This window comes from Neophocaena asiaeorientalis, unplaced genomic scaffold, assembly GCF_003031525.2.
Source record: "Neophocaena asiaeorientalis asiaeorientalis breed wild unplaced genomic scaffold, Neophocaena_asiaeorientalis_V1.1 scaffold409, whole genome shotgun sequence".
In the NCBI taxonomy this organism is placed as follows: Eukaryota; Metazoa; Chordata; class Mammalia; order Artiodactyla; family Phocoenidae; genus Neophocaena; species Neophocaena asiaeorientalis.
This window is the reverse complement of record NW_020175208.1, coordinates 1,767,907-1,781,852: the sequence shown is the minus strand read 5'-3', so window position 1 is coordinate 1,781,852 and position 13,946 is coordinate 1,767,907. Positions and strand designations below refer to the sequence as shown.

Below are 13,946 nucleotides of genomic sequence, written 5' to 3'. Positions count from 1 at the left end.
TTTTCACACATGTTCTGTGTCAATTTCCTAAAGGCATTTGAATCTGCATTTCCTGGATTAAACCAAACATGTTTTGTTTAGACACATCTAGAAGGCTGACTGAATATAGATAGGTCTTCCTTTCTGTAAACCTTCCTTTCTGTAAAGCATTTCTTAATACTTAAGAAACTATTAAGACTAGTTTTCATGCATTGCTTGTTAAGGCTCATTATTTCATTGTTCCACCTCATATATGAAAAACCAAATGAAAAAGAATTAAAAACAAAAACCTGCCTTACAAAAATTAAGAACAAAACCTGCACTTTATATAAAGGCTCACTTTATGGAACTTTAGAAAGTGAAAAATTTTCCAAATTACTTCCAGGCAACTGAGAATAAACAGTGGCCATCTAAATCCCAAAAATGCAGACTGACAAGAAGAAGAAATAAAACTGTAGAAAGTACAGGCCTGCAGCATAAATAGAAGACAGACAATGCTGTAAACTTAAGTTACGTGTAAGTAGAAAAATAAACACTAAACCCAGAGAGAACTATTTCTCATGCTTCTGTCGCAAGCCTTTGTAGAGAGCAAGGCTGTATGGAGAGGAGAGGAGAGGAGGGGAGCTGGGGAATATTGATCTAAAGTCACTGCTAGAAAGAGAAAGTCTATCTTAAATGTGAACCTATTGAAAAAGGATCCTGGTATGTCAATGCACTGATTACAGGAAAGGGACATACAAGTTAACAACCTTTCCTAAATATCAAATGAAAAAAGAAAAAAAGGAAAGCAAAAAAAGCAAAGAGAACACATCATACAGAGAAAGAAAGAAATATGTGTATTATATTTTACACATAATAATTAAACATGACAGAATTGAAACCAAACATATAAGTTATAACAATATATGTGAATGAATTTGACTAACCTATTAAAAGAAAAAGATCTTCAAACTGGCTCAGAAGGCAAGGCCCAACTCTATGATGTATATAACAGACACATCTAATTTAAGTGATTCAGAAAGTCTAAAATAAAGGGTGGTTAAAGGTATACCAGGCAAATGGGCAAAGGATGAGAGTAGCGGGCATAAGCCCATTAGTATTAGACACAGTACAATTCAAACTAGAAAATACTAAAAGTGATATGAAGATTTTTTTAAAGGCTAAAACCACAATTTGCAATGTAGATATAATAGTTATGAATATCTATGTACCAAATAAAGCAATTACTGTTACATAACAGAAACTATGGGAAATGTAAGAAAAAATAGAGGAATACTAATAAAAGAAAACTTTGAAACACAAATTTCAGAACAAAACAGGTCAGGTGGACAAAAATCGAAGTAAGCATACAGAAGACATAAACAACAAAATCAATAAGGCACGTCTTACGATTATACATAGAACTTAACACACTAATACACTTTCTTCTCAAATGCACATGGAACATTCATAACAACTGATCAAATATCAGGCCACAAAGGAAGCCTCAGTAAATTCCATGAAGTAGAAATATTATATACAGTGCAATCAATTAGAAATGAATATCAATGTAAAAATCCAAAAGGTCCTTCCATCTGGAAATAAAAACCACACACTCTTTTATTAAAAAAAACTTCTAGGCGAAAGGGGGAATTAATATCAAAATTACAGAATTTCTGAGAAATAATAAAACCCTAATTTTTATAATCTGTGGGGTATGATTAGAGCAGTGACCAGAAGAAATTTTACAGCCTTAAACACTTACATCCATAATAATCAATAAAAACGAAAGACTGAAAATAAATGAACTAAATTCCTAATTCAAAAGCAAGAAAATGAACAAAGAAGTTAATCACAAGGAAGAAAATAATAAAGGTGAAAGCAATAGTTAATGATGCAGAAAACTGAAAACAACAGATATAATTATTGTCTTTGAAAAACATTAACAAAACATACAAAACCCTCTAGCTAACCTAATCAAGACAACACAAGAGAAAGTCCACGTTGCACCTGAGCCCGTGACTAGGGAGAGTGGGTACCATACTTACGCACACAGAAAGGGGTCTTGCCTGACCAGTGGTGATCCTGCTGGCAGATGCGCACAGACATGCCGATCAGGCGGAAGCCGGCGTTGCACTGGTACACCACGCTGCCCCGGTAGTTGTAGTTCTCCCCATTGATTTGCCCGTTGACGATGGGCTCAGGGGTCCCGCAGTGTCCAGCTTTGGTGGGATGTGGGGAAAGAGAGTAACTTGAAGAGGAGCTTATAGAAAATAAGGTGGAACTTGGTCAAATGAGGGGAGGGGGAGACATGGACGGTGGGGAAAAGGACCACCCATCGTTTTTCCCGCCTCCCCCTGACTGCAGCATCCAGGACTGACTTCAGGAATCCTAGACGTGATAGAAGTGGTGCTGAAGACCTGGCAACCCCAAATCCCAAGGTTGCATTCCAAATGGCTACCCATCTCTGAGCTTTAGTTTCTGTGTCTGTACACGGGTGAGAAATGATCGCTGTTACTGCCCTGCCTCTGGGAACGTCCCCCTCTTTTTCTCATCAGCCAGCATTTCCAGAGCATCGACTGCATGGAGGGCACCGTGGTCTCATTAAGGCAGTCAAAGCCTAGCTGTGAATGAGCTTATTTACAAAACAGAAACAGACTAACAGACTGACAGAACGGACTTATAGTTACCAGCGGGGAAAGGGATGGGGGTGGGGGGATAGTTAGGGAGTTTGGGATTGATGTGTACACACTGCTATATTCTAAATGGATAACCAACAAGGACCTACTGTATAGCACAGGGAACTCTGCTCAATATTACGTAACAACCTAAATGGGAAAAGAATTTGAAAAGGAATTTAAAAAGTCTGGTCGTGTTGAAAATAACCATGTCAGACCAGGTGGCTCAGCTAAATTCAACCTTCTTTCCTGAGTGGCAAGGAACACAGATAATATAAACCTAGGTGAGTTATGTTTTTAAAATGGGGTTTAGGTAGAGTGTATTTCTCATGTTTCCACTAGCATTTTTTGGCTCTGTGTGGAAATAACTCATGACTGTGTCTCTAACAGAGGCCTGAGACAGGGGGAGGGCAGTACTGTTTACTCTGGAACACACCGTCCAATCTATGCTGTTGGGTCTGTGTAGCTGGGACCCTCCTTTGGAGTTGAGGGGTCCAAGAAAGGTGTGAGAGAAGAGAGAACTTTAGTATCTAATGTTTAGGCAGGGACTGGATTAACCATGGGGGAAATGATAACTCTGTCCTCTGTAAGCCAGGTTGCTTTTTATGCTTTTGTCATACACTGACATATCTTTGTCATAAAACAAGCTAATGACAAAAATATTTATTTATTATATAATATAGTACATATAATATTGTATTTTTGTATACATATGTATGTAAAATTTGCTGATACATATTGGGTTGGTCAAAAAGTTCGTCTGGGTTTTCCCCTAAGATCTTACGGAAAAACCAATAATATAAATGGTATTTTAGGTGTGCTGCAGGAATGTGTCTCTGTAAAGTGTCCCTGGAGGTGGAGACTGGGGCTTCACCCATCATACAAGGGCCAATAAGAAGGGGGTGTCTTTTTGATCAGAAGGAGAGCCCTTCAAAGGCTTGTCTCCTCAGACTTGAAGTTCTTCTCATTCGTTTGGGCGCTCCAAGGGAAGCTTGTTCAGGGTTTTTGCTATGGTAGATGCCAATAGCTGTTTGGATTAAGCATTTTATGACAGTAGGTAAAACAGTACAGTTCAAAGATTGGAATGCAGCTTTGGAAAGATCTAACCTGTCCTGAGGAGGGAAAAAGGGACAGGAGAGGTCCAGGGAAGTCACTTACCGAGGCAGCGGACTTCGGAGCCACTCCAGAGCCCGTTGGCCATGCACTCTCGCACCCTGGAGCCCACCAGCGTGTACCCGGAGTTGCAGGAGAAGATGGCCGTCGCTCCATAGACGGATAGGGTTCCGATGCGGTGCCCATTGGGCGGGATGGGGAGCTCTCCACAGGAGATGACTATAAAGACCACAAAATGCTCAGGAAGCCAGCCCTGAGAGACGGGACATGTGCTGCTTCTGATTAGCAAGAATAATGACAAAAATAAGATCTGTTTAACCTACTCTAATGGGACTCTTGACCAGAATACGGGTCGCCACCATGACTGCTGTGCTGTTACGCTGGGCCCGTGATTCTTAACTGGAGGTGTCCCCAGAAGCACCCAAGGAGCTTCAAAAATGTCCAGGCTGCACTCTGGACCCACGATTCACAATCTCTGGAGATATGGCCCAAGCGTGTGTATTAAAGAAAACCAAAACTCCTCAGGGGTTTTGGATGTGCACCCTTGTTAGGAACCACGGCGCCAGAGAGATGGCGACTCTGTGGTGTGCCCCTCGGCGTCCAGGGCGGACACTGCCAGGCACTCCCCTTGTGCTCTCTGCCGAGCCCAGAAGCAGCCCTACACTCGTTCTCCACAGAGCACTGCGGACGGCCCCTGGCTGCACTGAGACGTGGCGCCTTCATTGTAAGGAAGCTGTGCCACGCTCGTGACTCCTACTCTGTCACATACATGGTTCCACTTCGGAGTCTGGACTCGGATGAACAAAGGTAACAGTGTCTTGGGTCATAGGTGTTGGGAAGATACCCAGTCTCAAATGTCCCCCTGTGCCCTGATAAGTGATCTCCTTCTGTCCCTTCACAAACACTTACTTCCTCTATCACATCTTTACTGATTCAGTAAATAGCATCAGAATATCCCTACTGGTGGATGCTGTGAGGACCCACTCAGACGCCCTTTTAGGACTGAAGGACTTCTTCCCCCAGCTGCTGGCAAACAGCCCCTTGCTGCGAGCCCTCTTCAGACTGCCTTGGTTAAAGAGTCCTCCCACCTAAGGTCATGCTCTCTTCCTGGGGCAGCCTGCACCCAGTGTTTGGTCAGTGTGGAAGTATAAAGTCCTCCTGCCCTAACTTGTGACAATCTGAAGGGCCACCAAGATTCAGAGCTCTTTGCAGGGTCAGCTGAGGCCTTCTCTGATACTGCATCAGAGATCACCTTCTCCATCTTCCCAGCCCCACTTCTTCTCCTCCTCTTGCCTCCCCTCACTCTCCCCTCCCCTTCCCTTCCCCAGGTGGTGATCCCAAGGGCATTCCCGAACAAATCTCCATCTCAGAGGTGCTTCCCAGGAACCCTGACCTTTGAAACTATCTTAAAGAACCAAAGAAAAACAAACAGTGGAGAAGAGGCAGGCACACATAGGTGGCCTGGTCCCTTGCGTTATATTCATTCCCCCTGTACACACTCCCATTATAGGTCTTATCACACTTTGTTATCCTTGCTTCTTTATTTGTCTGCCTCTCCAGTAGACTCTCAGCTCCTTGTAGGCAGGAACCACAACCTTTTCTCCTCATACCTCTACAATACCTGGTATGAATGTGGAGTAAATGAATTAGTGGATGCTCACCTGGACAGAGGCAGCTTTTTAATAAGATGACAAGATGCTGAGAAGTGCTTCCTTAAAGGAACAGGCCTCTCCCCAGCTCCTGGTTCTAGGCGAGTGATCAGAAGGTTCACTGCAGTCCCTGGCTATACTCCTCTTCTCCCCCCCAACCCCAATTCAGCCCAGGTATGAGACGGCTCAGGGTGTAGGCACTGTGCCAAACTTGCCCACCCTGCCCTCCTGGGCTTACTTTGGCAGGTGGGCATAGAGTTGCCGAGGCTCCACTTGCCATTGGCCTGACAGCGGATGACCCTCTGGCCAGTGTAGTAGTAGCCAGGGTCACAGATGAGCATCAGCTGGGCCTGGAACTGGTACTGCGTCTCAAAGATGAGCCTCCATCGGCCGTGTTCCACACTGATGCTGCTGACGTCGGGACAGGTCACAGCTGGGGAGGTAAAACGCAGAGAGGATTAATAAATTAATTATGGAAGATGCTGACAACCCAGAGCTGGGGACTGGGAGACCGTAACGCAGTAATGATGAATCCAAGAGCCGTTCGTCCCCAGGCAGGTGTGGTCAATGAGTGAAGTGAGCTGGGTGGGGAATTAGCAAGCTGGGGTGGGCAGATATGCCAAATTAAAAAAGAGGGGAGGGCTTCCCTGGTGGCAGTGGTTGGGAGTCCGCCTGCCAATGCAGGGGAAACGGGTTCGTGCCCTGGTTCTGGGAAGATCCCACTATGCCGCGGAGCGGCTGAGCCCGTGAGCCATGGCCGCTGAGCCTGCGCGTCCGGAGCCTGTGCTCCGCAACGGGAGAGGCCACAACAGTGAGAGGCCCGCGTACCGCAAAAAAAAGAAAGGGAGGTGGCACTCAGTCAGTGTTGACTGTGGATGTGAGACTGCAAATTCCAATTGGTCAGACCTGCCTTTTTCAAGAGAAGCTAGAAATACGAATTTTTATGTAAAATTTTCTGATTTTAAAATGTTGGGAAGAAATTCAAAAATTTTTAATAAAGCACTGCATAGGCCAAAGAACCAAAGCAAAACAAAAACAAAACCACAAAACCTTGTATCTTCAGACTAGATATAGCCCATTAGGCTGCCAGTGTGTGACTTTGGCCTTAAAACCGAAGTATATCTCTGTTATTTTGGAGTTCTGTGATCAAAGGACATTCATGCCAACTTTCTGACAGTTTTTCCACCTAAAAGGAAGTGGACCAGTCATTCCTCATTCTGGGATGGTTTATGGAAACATCTCAGGGAGCAATGGTCTATCAATGCATTGAAGCAGTTTCAAATGGGAACCCAGGTTGGTAGATGGCAGTACCCACTTGTCTCAGCTCTCTGAGTCCCCAGCTTCCATGGGCATGTCTTTTCCCATTACTGGATTTTTAGCTCGCTCCTTGCAGGAATCTTTTCAGCTGCTTATCCAGCCCTTTGACACACCCCCCTCCCCTACCCAAGGACTCACGGACACACTGTGGGGGGACATTGTGGTTGCTCCATAGGCCTGTCTCCAGACATTCTGCAGTGGCCTCGGCACCTGCCTGGAGGTGGTAGCCTTCGCTGCAGCTGTACACAGCCTTGGTCCCCACCGTGTACTCTTTGCCAAACACCATTCCGTTCTTGGGGGCCTCAGGAAGCCCACAGGAAAGAGCTAGTGGAGGAAAAAAATGTCATGAGCATGTCTGCTTCAAGGATGGTGTTCTGAGAACATATTTTTATCTTTCCTCTCCCTTGAGGCCTTAATAAAATGATAGTAAAGACCAATAAGAGGGAAAAGCCTCATAACAAAAAAGAAAATGGGAAGATCGGTAGAGGAGATGAAAAAAAAAAGATTTGGAAGATGAAATGCACATAGAAGTGTGTTGATGGATTAAATGGAGTTGAGAAGCTGCAGCAGAAAATATACAGGAGGGAGCTACGGGGTGAGACCAGTTCTCCATCCCTTCCCACAAACACAGTGTAGAGACATTCAGGCGGCCATTCTCCAAACTAAACAGAGAGGGTTTTCTTACCCACTGAAGGAAAAAAAAGAAAAAAAAAAAAAGGAAAGAACTCCCTTGAGAGAATTAGGGATGCTATGGTAGAAGTAGGCATCCTGGGATAAAGCTCTTTTAATCCTTAAATATAAAGGCTCTCAGCCTAAAGCCTGCCCCTCTGTCTGCTTATCTCTGCCACATACTCAACTTCTTATTCATGGGAGAGACCTAGTGGGCAATGATAGCTGCATATAATAACAGCAGAGGTAACCCACATCTGTTACCTGGAAAAATCAACCTAGCCTTTACTTTGAAATATGAACAATTAAAGATCACTATACAAATGAAAGAAACCAGCAGCATGAAAGTGATAAAGATAAGATTAAAAAGAGAAAGAAAAGTCTCCTTTAGGAAACAGAACTAACTCAGGTAACAGAAAACATACAACTTTAAACTTCTCGTCTTGAGAAAGTCAAGGTGACGTATAATAAAATGAGAAGAGAGGGCTCTGAAAAGAGAACAACAAAAAGTGAACAAGGAAGGGCCCTGTTAAGTTAAAAATAGGATCACCAAAATATGCATTAAATAGAAGGGGTGGAAATTGTAAACAAAGATATGGCTGCCTGCCATTTCAGCAAACAAAGGATACTGCAGCCATCTCAGCCCTACAGCCACCCCCAACAGTGAGTGCTAGGGGAGCTCAGGATGGAGACAAATAGGCTGCCCCCTCAGCCACAGCAGCGGCCCTCCACAGTGCAGCCTGAGGGGATTCAGGAATGGAAAGAACAGGATGCTGGCCCTAGATAGCTAAGGTGCATTTCAAAGGAATGATTTCAACGAGCCCTGACTCTGGCATCTTGTACAGAGAAAAGCGCTAAACTCATTAACCTGAGAGGTCTGGTTTTCTTTAATTAATAGTAATCTTTTGCTGTCCTGACCACCTGGTTTTTGTTGCAAAAACTCCTATACATCCTGGCTCTTCCCTTGCCACCTCGGAGCAGTCCCTCAGAGCTATCTGAGAGGCTGTCTTCTGGGCTTAAGTCTGTTGAATAGAAACATAATTTTCAACTTTTAGGCTGTGAAATAAAATTCATATTTTATGCAAGGCAAGAAAAACTTAAAAAATTTTCTGCCTAGTGTGCATGGTGTATCTGCCTTATGTCTCGACAAAACCTCCCCCATTGTCAGACATACCTGCTCAACCATAAAGAGCTACGTTCTCCTACCATCAACAAGGCAACCCCTTAAAAGATAACATTCCTCTTGATCTCGTAAGGGGCCACGATGACATTTAGGTCCGGTTTGTGTAAACTGTCAACAATACGTCATTTAACGTAGAGCCCTCTGCTCCAAAAAACTTATATAACTCTGACATCTAACGGGTGGAACAGTTCTCAGAGCTTTCTGAGATGCTGTTTCTGGGTTATAATCCTCACATTTGGCTCGAATAAAATTTTCCACTTCTTTCATTGATTGACTATCGATTAATTTTTGTCGACAAGGTTGTGCATTTTTTTTCAGTCGACAGTTTTGGTGACTGACGAAGGGACCTAGAGCAGACTTCTCTCCTTCACCTGAACTCTACGAGGGTCTGGAATCTGCACCAGCAGAGGCCTCTGGCGCCCATCCACCTCCTCGGAGAATCCAGACAAATTCGGGTGAATCTCTCCTGGTTCTTGGAGCTCCTGATTATTGGTTGAAGATCCAGAGTTTTATTTGGTGGTGTCTAACAGGTACCTGTCTCCGCATTTGAAAGATACTAGGAGAGCCCAGTTGAAAGACACTGGGATTTGCTCAGTCGAAAGGTGCTGAGCGGTCTGGGCTGAGTGGTCAGGGAGGAGGCTGACCTGACGTTTTCCCTCAAATCAGCTGCCTATGCGAGAACGTGTTGGGATAAAAGTGCAAATATTACATGAGAGCTTTTAGCTCCGAAGAAGGGACATCTCCTCCTGGCCGAGAAGGGCTTTCTCAGGCAACTGAGAAACTTGCGGGAGTGGTGGAGGCAAGTCCTCACGCTGTGCAGTGGTCCCACGGGGATGCAACAGGGAAGAGCCAATTTTGACTGCATGTTGGATCTGTTTCTTTGACTTTAGCCTCTGCTTTTCGTTACTTTCTTTCTTTCTTTCTTTTTTTTTTTTTGCGGCACGCGGGCCTCTCACTCTTGTGGCCTCTCCCGTTGCGGAGCACAGACTCCGGACGCGCAGGCTCAGCGGCCATGGCTCACGGGCCCAGCCGCTCCGCCGCGTGTGGGATTTTTCCGGACCGGGGCACGAACCCGTGTACCCTGCATCGGCAAGCGGACTCTCAGTCACTGCGCCACCAGGGAAGCCCTGCTTCCGTTCTTATAATCATACATCATGGCCTCTCTCAGGGAACCCTGCCCATCTGTGAATGGCTGCAAGAAAGAAGAAATTAACACTTCCCCTCCCCAAGGCTGGCCATGTCAGGAGATGTTTTGCAAGACTGATGGCCCTTCTTACTTCACTTCCTCCCCGCCTCTCCCTCTCTATTCTGCCTTTTTACTTTACTTCCCTCTCTGATTCTATAAAAGAAATTGACATCCAGACTCTGATAAGATGGTTTTTTGGGGACCCTAGTCCGCCATCTTCTCGGTCTGCCGCCTTTCCGAATAAAGTCGTATTCCTTGCCTCAGCCCCTCGTCTCCCGATTTATTGGCCAGTTGTGCGGCGAGCAGAGTGAGCTTGGACTCGGTAACAAATCTGGCTGAGCCAGCTGGGAACCTTGCTGCTCGTGGCTGGCAGGTCCCCGTTGGGGAATATCGGGGCGAGGCCCTAGCAGCTGCCAGGATCATTTGTTTACTCGGTAACAAATCTGGCTGAGCCAGCTGGGAACCTTGCTGCTCGTGGCTGGCGAGGCCCTAGCAGCTGCCAGGATCATTTGTCCTGAGGATCTTCCCTTCAGAGTTCCCTGAAGCAGCACCGGCTACCCCAGCACTGGGCAGTTGAAGCAAGGAACCGACAAACTTCGACGAGTCGACGGACTCGATTTTGGAGGGTAAGTCGCTCTGGCGTGCACACAGGGAACATATTCCCCCCTCTGTTTGGGCTTTTCCTTTATGGGACAAGCCAATCTGGTTGGGGTACCCTGTTGGAGAGGGGAATTGTTGTTGGACTCTACCTGATTTGGGAACTAGTTCGTTGGTTTTGGTCTTGGTTTTGTTTTGGTTTTGTGTGCATCGATGCTAGAATTTGTTTGTGCCTTTTGTGTTGGAATTTGCGTCTTTTGTGTTTTGATGTTATCAAACTTATAAAAATGGGAAATACTCCATCTATCCCGAGAGAGCGCCCTCTGAGGCGTATATTAGATAAATGGGCAAAACATAGCCGTGAGCCTATGACTAAGAAAGACATGATATACTTTTGTAATAGGGTGTGGACCCAATATACGTTAGGATCAGAAGGACGATGGCCCCTGAATGGCTCACTCAATTATATGATCTCACAGTTAGAAGTGTTTTGCAAAACAGCAGGGAAAAGAGATGAGATTCCGTATGTAGAAGCATTTATGTTATTGCATCAGGAGGAAAAGGAGTCAGAGGGCTGCCACCTTATGGTGCAGCGATCTGAAAGAAAACCTAAGAAGGAACTTATTCTACAGGGGGAAGAGGGAGAAAATTAGAGTGGGGACATGTTATTCCAAAACTTAACCCCCTCTCCAGCCTATCCAGCTCCCCCAGTGGCTGAGCAGTCTTCACCAGCAGGTGTTCCACCTGCACCCCCCCAACCCCCTGCTGCCAACATATTCACCACCTCCTGGTTCCCCTACCCATGGGGATCAAATAGCAGTTTCTATAGTAACCCCTGGAGCACAGGAACCTGGTTTAGTATCACCATCTAAGACCCAGTAGAGCAACCAATTTGGACTGGGAGCCACTTCTGCAGCAGGGCAATTTCCCTTGCGCTGATATCCTGTAAGAGGCCAGGGGACTCCTTTAGACTTGAGGCGTCCAATTCTAATTTCCCCTCAGGAGCCCCGGGTAACTTTGACAGTGGGGAACAAGTTGACTGACTTTCTAATAGATATGGATGCCACATATTCTGTGGTAAACACCAAGGTGGCACAGAAAACTTCTCAGCCTATCCCGGTCAAGGGAGTTTCTGGAGAAGTACAAAACCGTTCGTTCTTACAACCTCAGAATGCCAACTAGGGGACCTCATCCTACAGGGCCATGGATCCCGAACATATGTGGATCCCTCCTCCCCCAAGGTACCGGACCTTTTGGCTATGCATTTCATGGCCCAGTCTGCCCCAGACATCAGGTGCAAAATTCAGAAAGCAACTGCTGGTCCTCAGACTCCAGTGAAAGATTTGTTCCAATTGGCTTATTTGCTTTTCAATAATAGGGATACGGCTGAAAAGGCTGAACGCATCCAGAGAAATATGAAAAAGGCCTGAAAGATTGTAATGGCTTTGTCTGCTCAGAGACCAACAAAAGGGAAACAAAGTCATCCTAGGAGAAACTTGCCTGTATCTTTGAGATGCAAATGTCCTATCTGGTCTTCTCAGGAACCCTTAACTCTGCCATCTTTTTAAAATGCAAATTTTGAAAAAGAGGGTAAAGTAATTTAGAACCTGTTTTCCATAAATATTAGTAAAAAGGGTTTAGCCATCTAGACAAGTGAGGTTGATTTGTTCCATCTGCCAGAAACCCAATTTTAATCCAGCCTCTTTTGTAAATTGATGGGTTTTACATTGCTGTACCTGACTCAGGGCTGAAATTTTGAAATGAGAGCTATGATGTCTCTCTGTTTGTGTGTTTGTATGTGTCTTTGTCTTTGGATAACATTGCTGCAGTTAATCTGTAAATGATCTCTATTTAATTGGCTTAAAGAAAAGTAAGTGCTTACAAACCAAACAATTCTAAATACAAGAGAAATTAAGATAAATGGGTTTTCAGGTTCACGTGAACTGGGAAATATTTAGTATTAAATTAATACCTGGTATTGTGTTTGTTTGTTGATCTAATTAATATAGACATGTCTTTAGAGCCATCAATATTAAGTATAATACTTTCACTGCACCTAGGTTTAATAGAAGTTAAATAAAATCTTGTTATACCTGTTGCAAATTTGTCAGCAAGAGAAATAACTTGATATGATGAAACTTTAAAGTAAGTGGAAACGAGATAAGAGCTTTTAGGTAAACTCTATAAGAATAATTATGTTCTAAAAATCATCGAAAATAGTTTCTCCAGATTTTGGTAACTATTACTTATCTCTTGGTTTTCACTAGAAATTAAGGCTTTTAAGAGCCGGGGATTCTAATTTAAATATATAATTAAAGCTATTGAAAATAATAAAACATTTCAGTATGGTAGAATGTGTGCTTTCAGTTAAGAAGGTATGAGGAATGGAATTACATTTTACTGAGAAAGTTTTATACAAGGTCAGGATTAACTAAATTTAGACTGAAGTTAACTAAGTAAATGGATTCTGTTAAGTAAGCTAATACAAGACGAATTTGATCTCTCTCTGTTAGAAGTGATCCTTTTTGATAACAGATTGTATGAGTCTCTGTGCCCTTAGGTGATCCGTATTTGTTTTCTTTTAATCATTTTGTGACTTTGGTTAAATGAGTAAGTATTGTTTCACAGTGACCTATGATCCTGTTGTGTTTTTTTTTTGTTTGTTTTTTGTTTTTGTTTTTGCGGTACGCGGACCTCTCACTGTTGTGGCCTCTCCCGTAGTGGAGCACAGGCTCCGGATGCGCAGGCTCAGCGGCCATAGCTCACGGGCCCAGCCGCTCCGCGGCATGTGGGATCCTCCCGGACCGGGGCACGAACCCGTGTCCCCTGCACCGGCAGGCGGACTCTCAACCACTGCGCCACCAGGGAAGCCCCCCTGTTGTGTTTTAAAACATTTTTGATATTTTTAACAAACTTCCCAAATATCAAAATCTGACTAAAGCCTTTTAGCCTCCAGCTGACTCTGGGATACTTTGAAACAGCATCTCTGAGACATCTCAGAGAGAGAGGAATGTCAAACTAAGTTTATTTGGTATGTTAAATTACTTCAGAAACATTGTCAAGTGATTGGAGATGAACCTTAGGTTATAGAATATTTAATATAGATATTCCAAAATTTATACGGAATCCCTAACAGCTGATATGATGTCCTGATATGTTATCAATCATAATTCTAGTTATTCTAAAATGTTATATGTCACAGAAATATCTGTTTCCTGCTATTTGCATTGTACTCAAATCTTTAACCATGCTATTTTAAGTTTTGTCCTGATGCTTTAACAAAATGAAGATTTTCAAGAAGACTCATAAAAAGGAACTTTTTGACAAATATAAGTTTCTGATAGCCTTCAGATAATATCACTGGATTGGGTGACAAATGACAAAACTAATGGAAAACCTGATAACTTCAACCGGATCAACAGGAATGAATCAATGAACTAGTAAATATGGGACTGAATGAACTGGCAAACATGATTTATAACTGTAAGGCCAGCTGGCCCGAGGCGGGGGAACGCAATCAGATTCACAGGTTGCATCAGACCGAAACTCTCCGGACCACACAGTTCCAGAAACTGACCTGGAGACTTTCCGGACCA

At 44.1% G+C, this 13,946-nt stretch overlaps 1 protein-coding gene across 1 annotated transcript in view; it reads right to left on the bottom strand.

Annotated features, from left to right (window-relative positions):
- Window positions 1-13,946, bottom strand: part of CSMD2 (CUB and Sushi multiple domains 2) — a 641,557-nt gene that overhangs the window by 49,507 nt on the left and 578,104 nt on the right. Inside the window, exons 52-55 of the mRNA XM_024765304.1 lie at window positions 6,854-7,039; window positions 5,637-5,831; window positions 3,795-3,968; window positions 2,007-2,180 (exon numbers count right to left, since the gene is read on the bottom strand). Of these exons, the coding sequence (XP_024621072.1) occupies window positions 2,007-2,180; window positions 3,795-3,968; window positions 5,637-5,831; window positions 6,854-7,039 (729 nt within the window). The remainder of the gene's footprint in view (window positions 1-2,006; window positions 2,181-3,794; window positions 3,969-5,636; window positions 5,832-6,853; window positions 7,040-13,946) is intronic.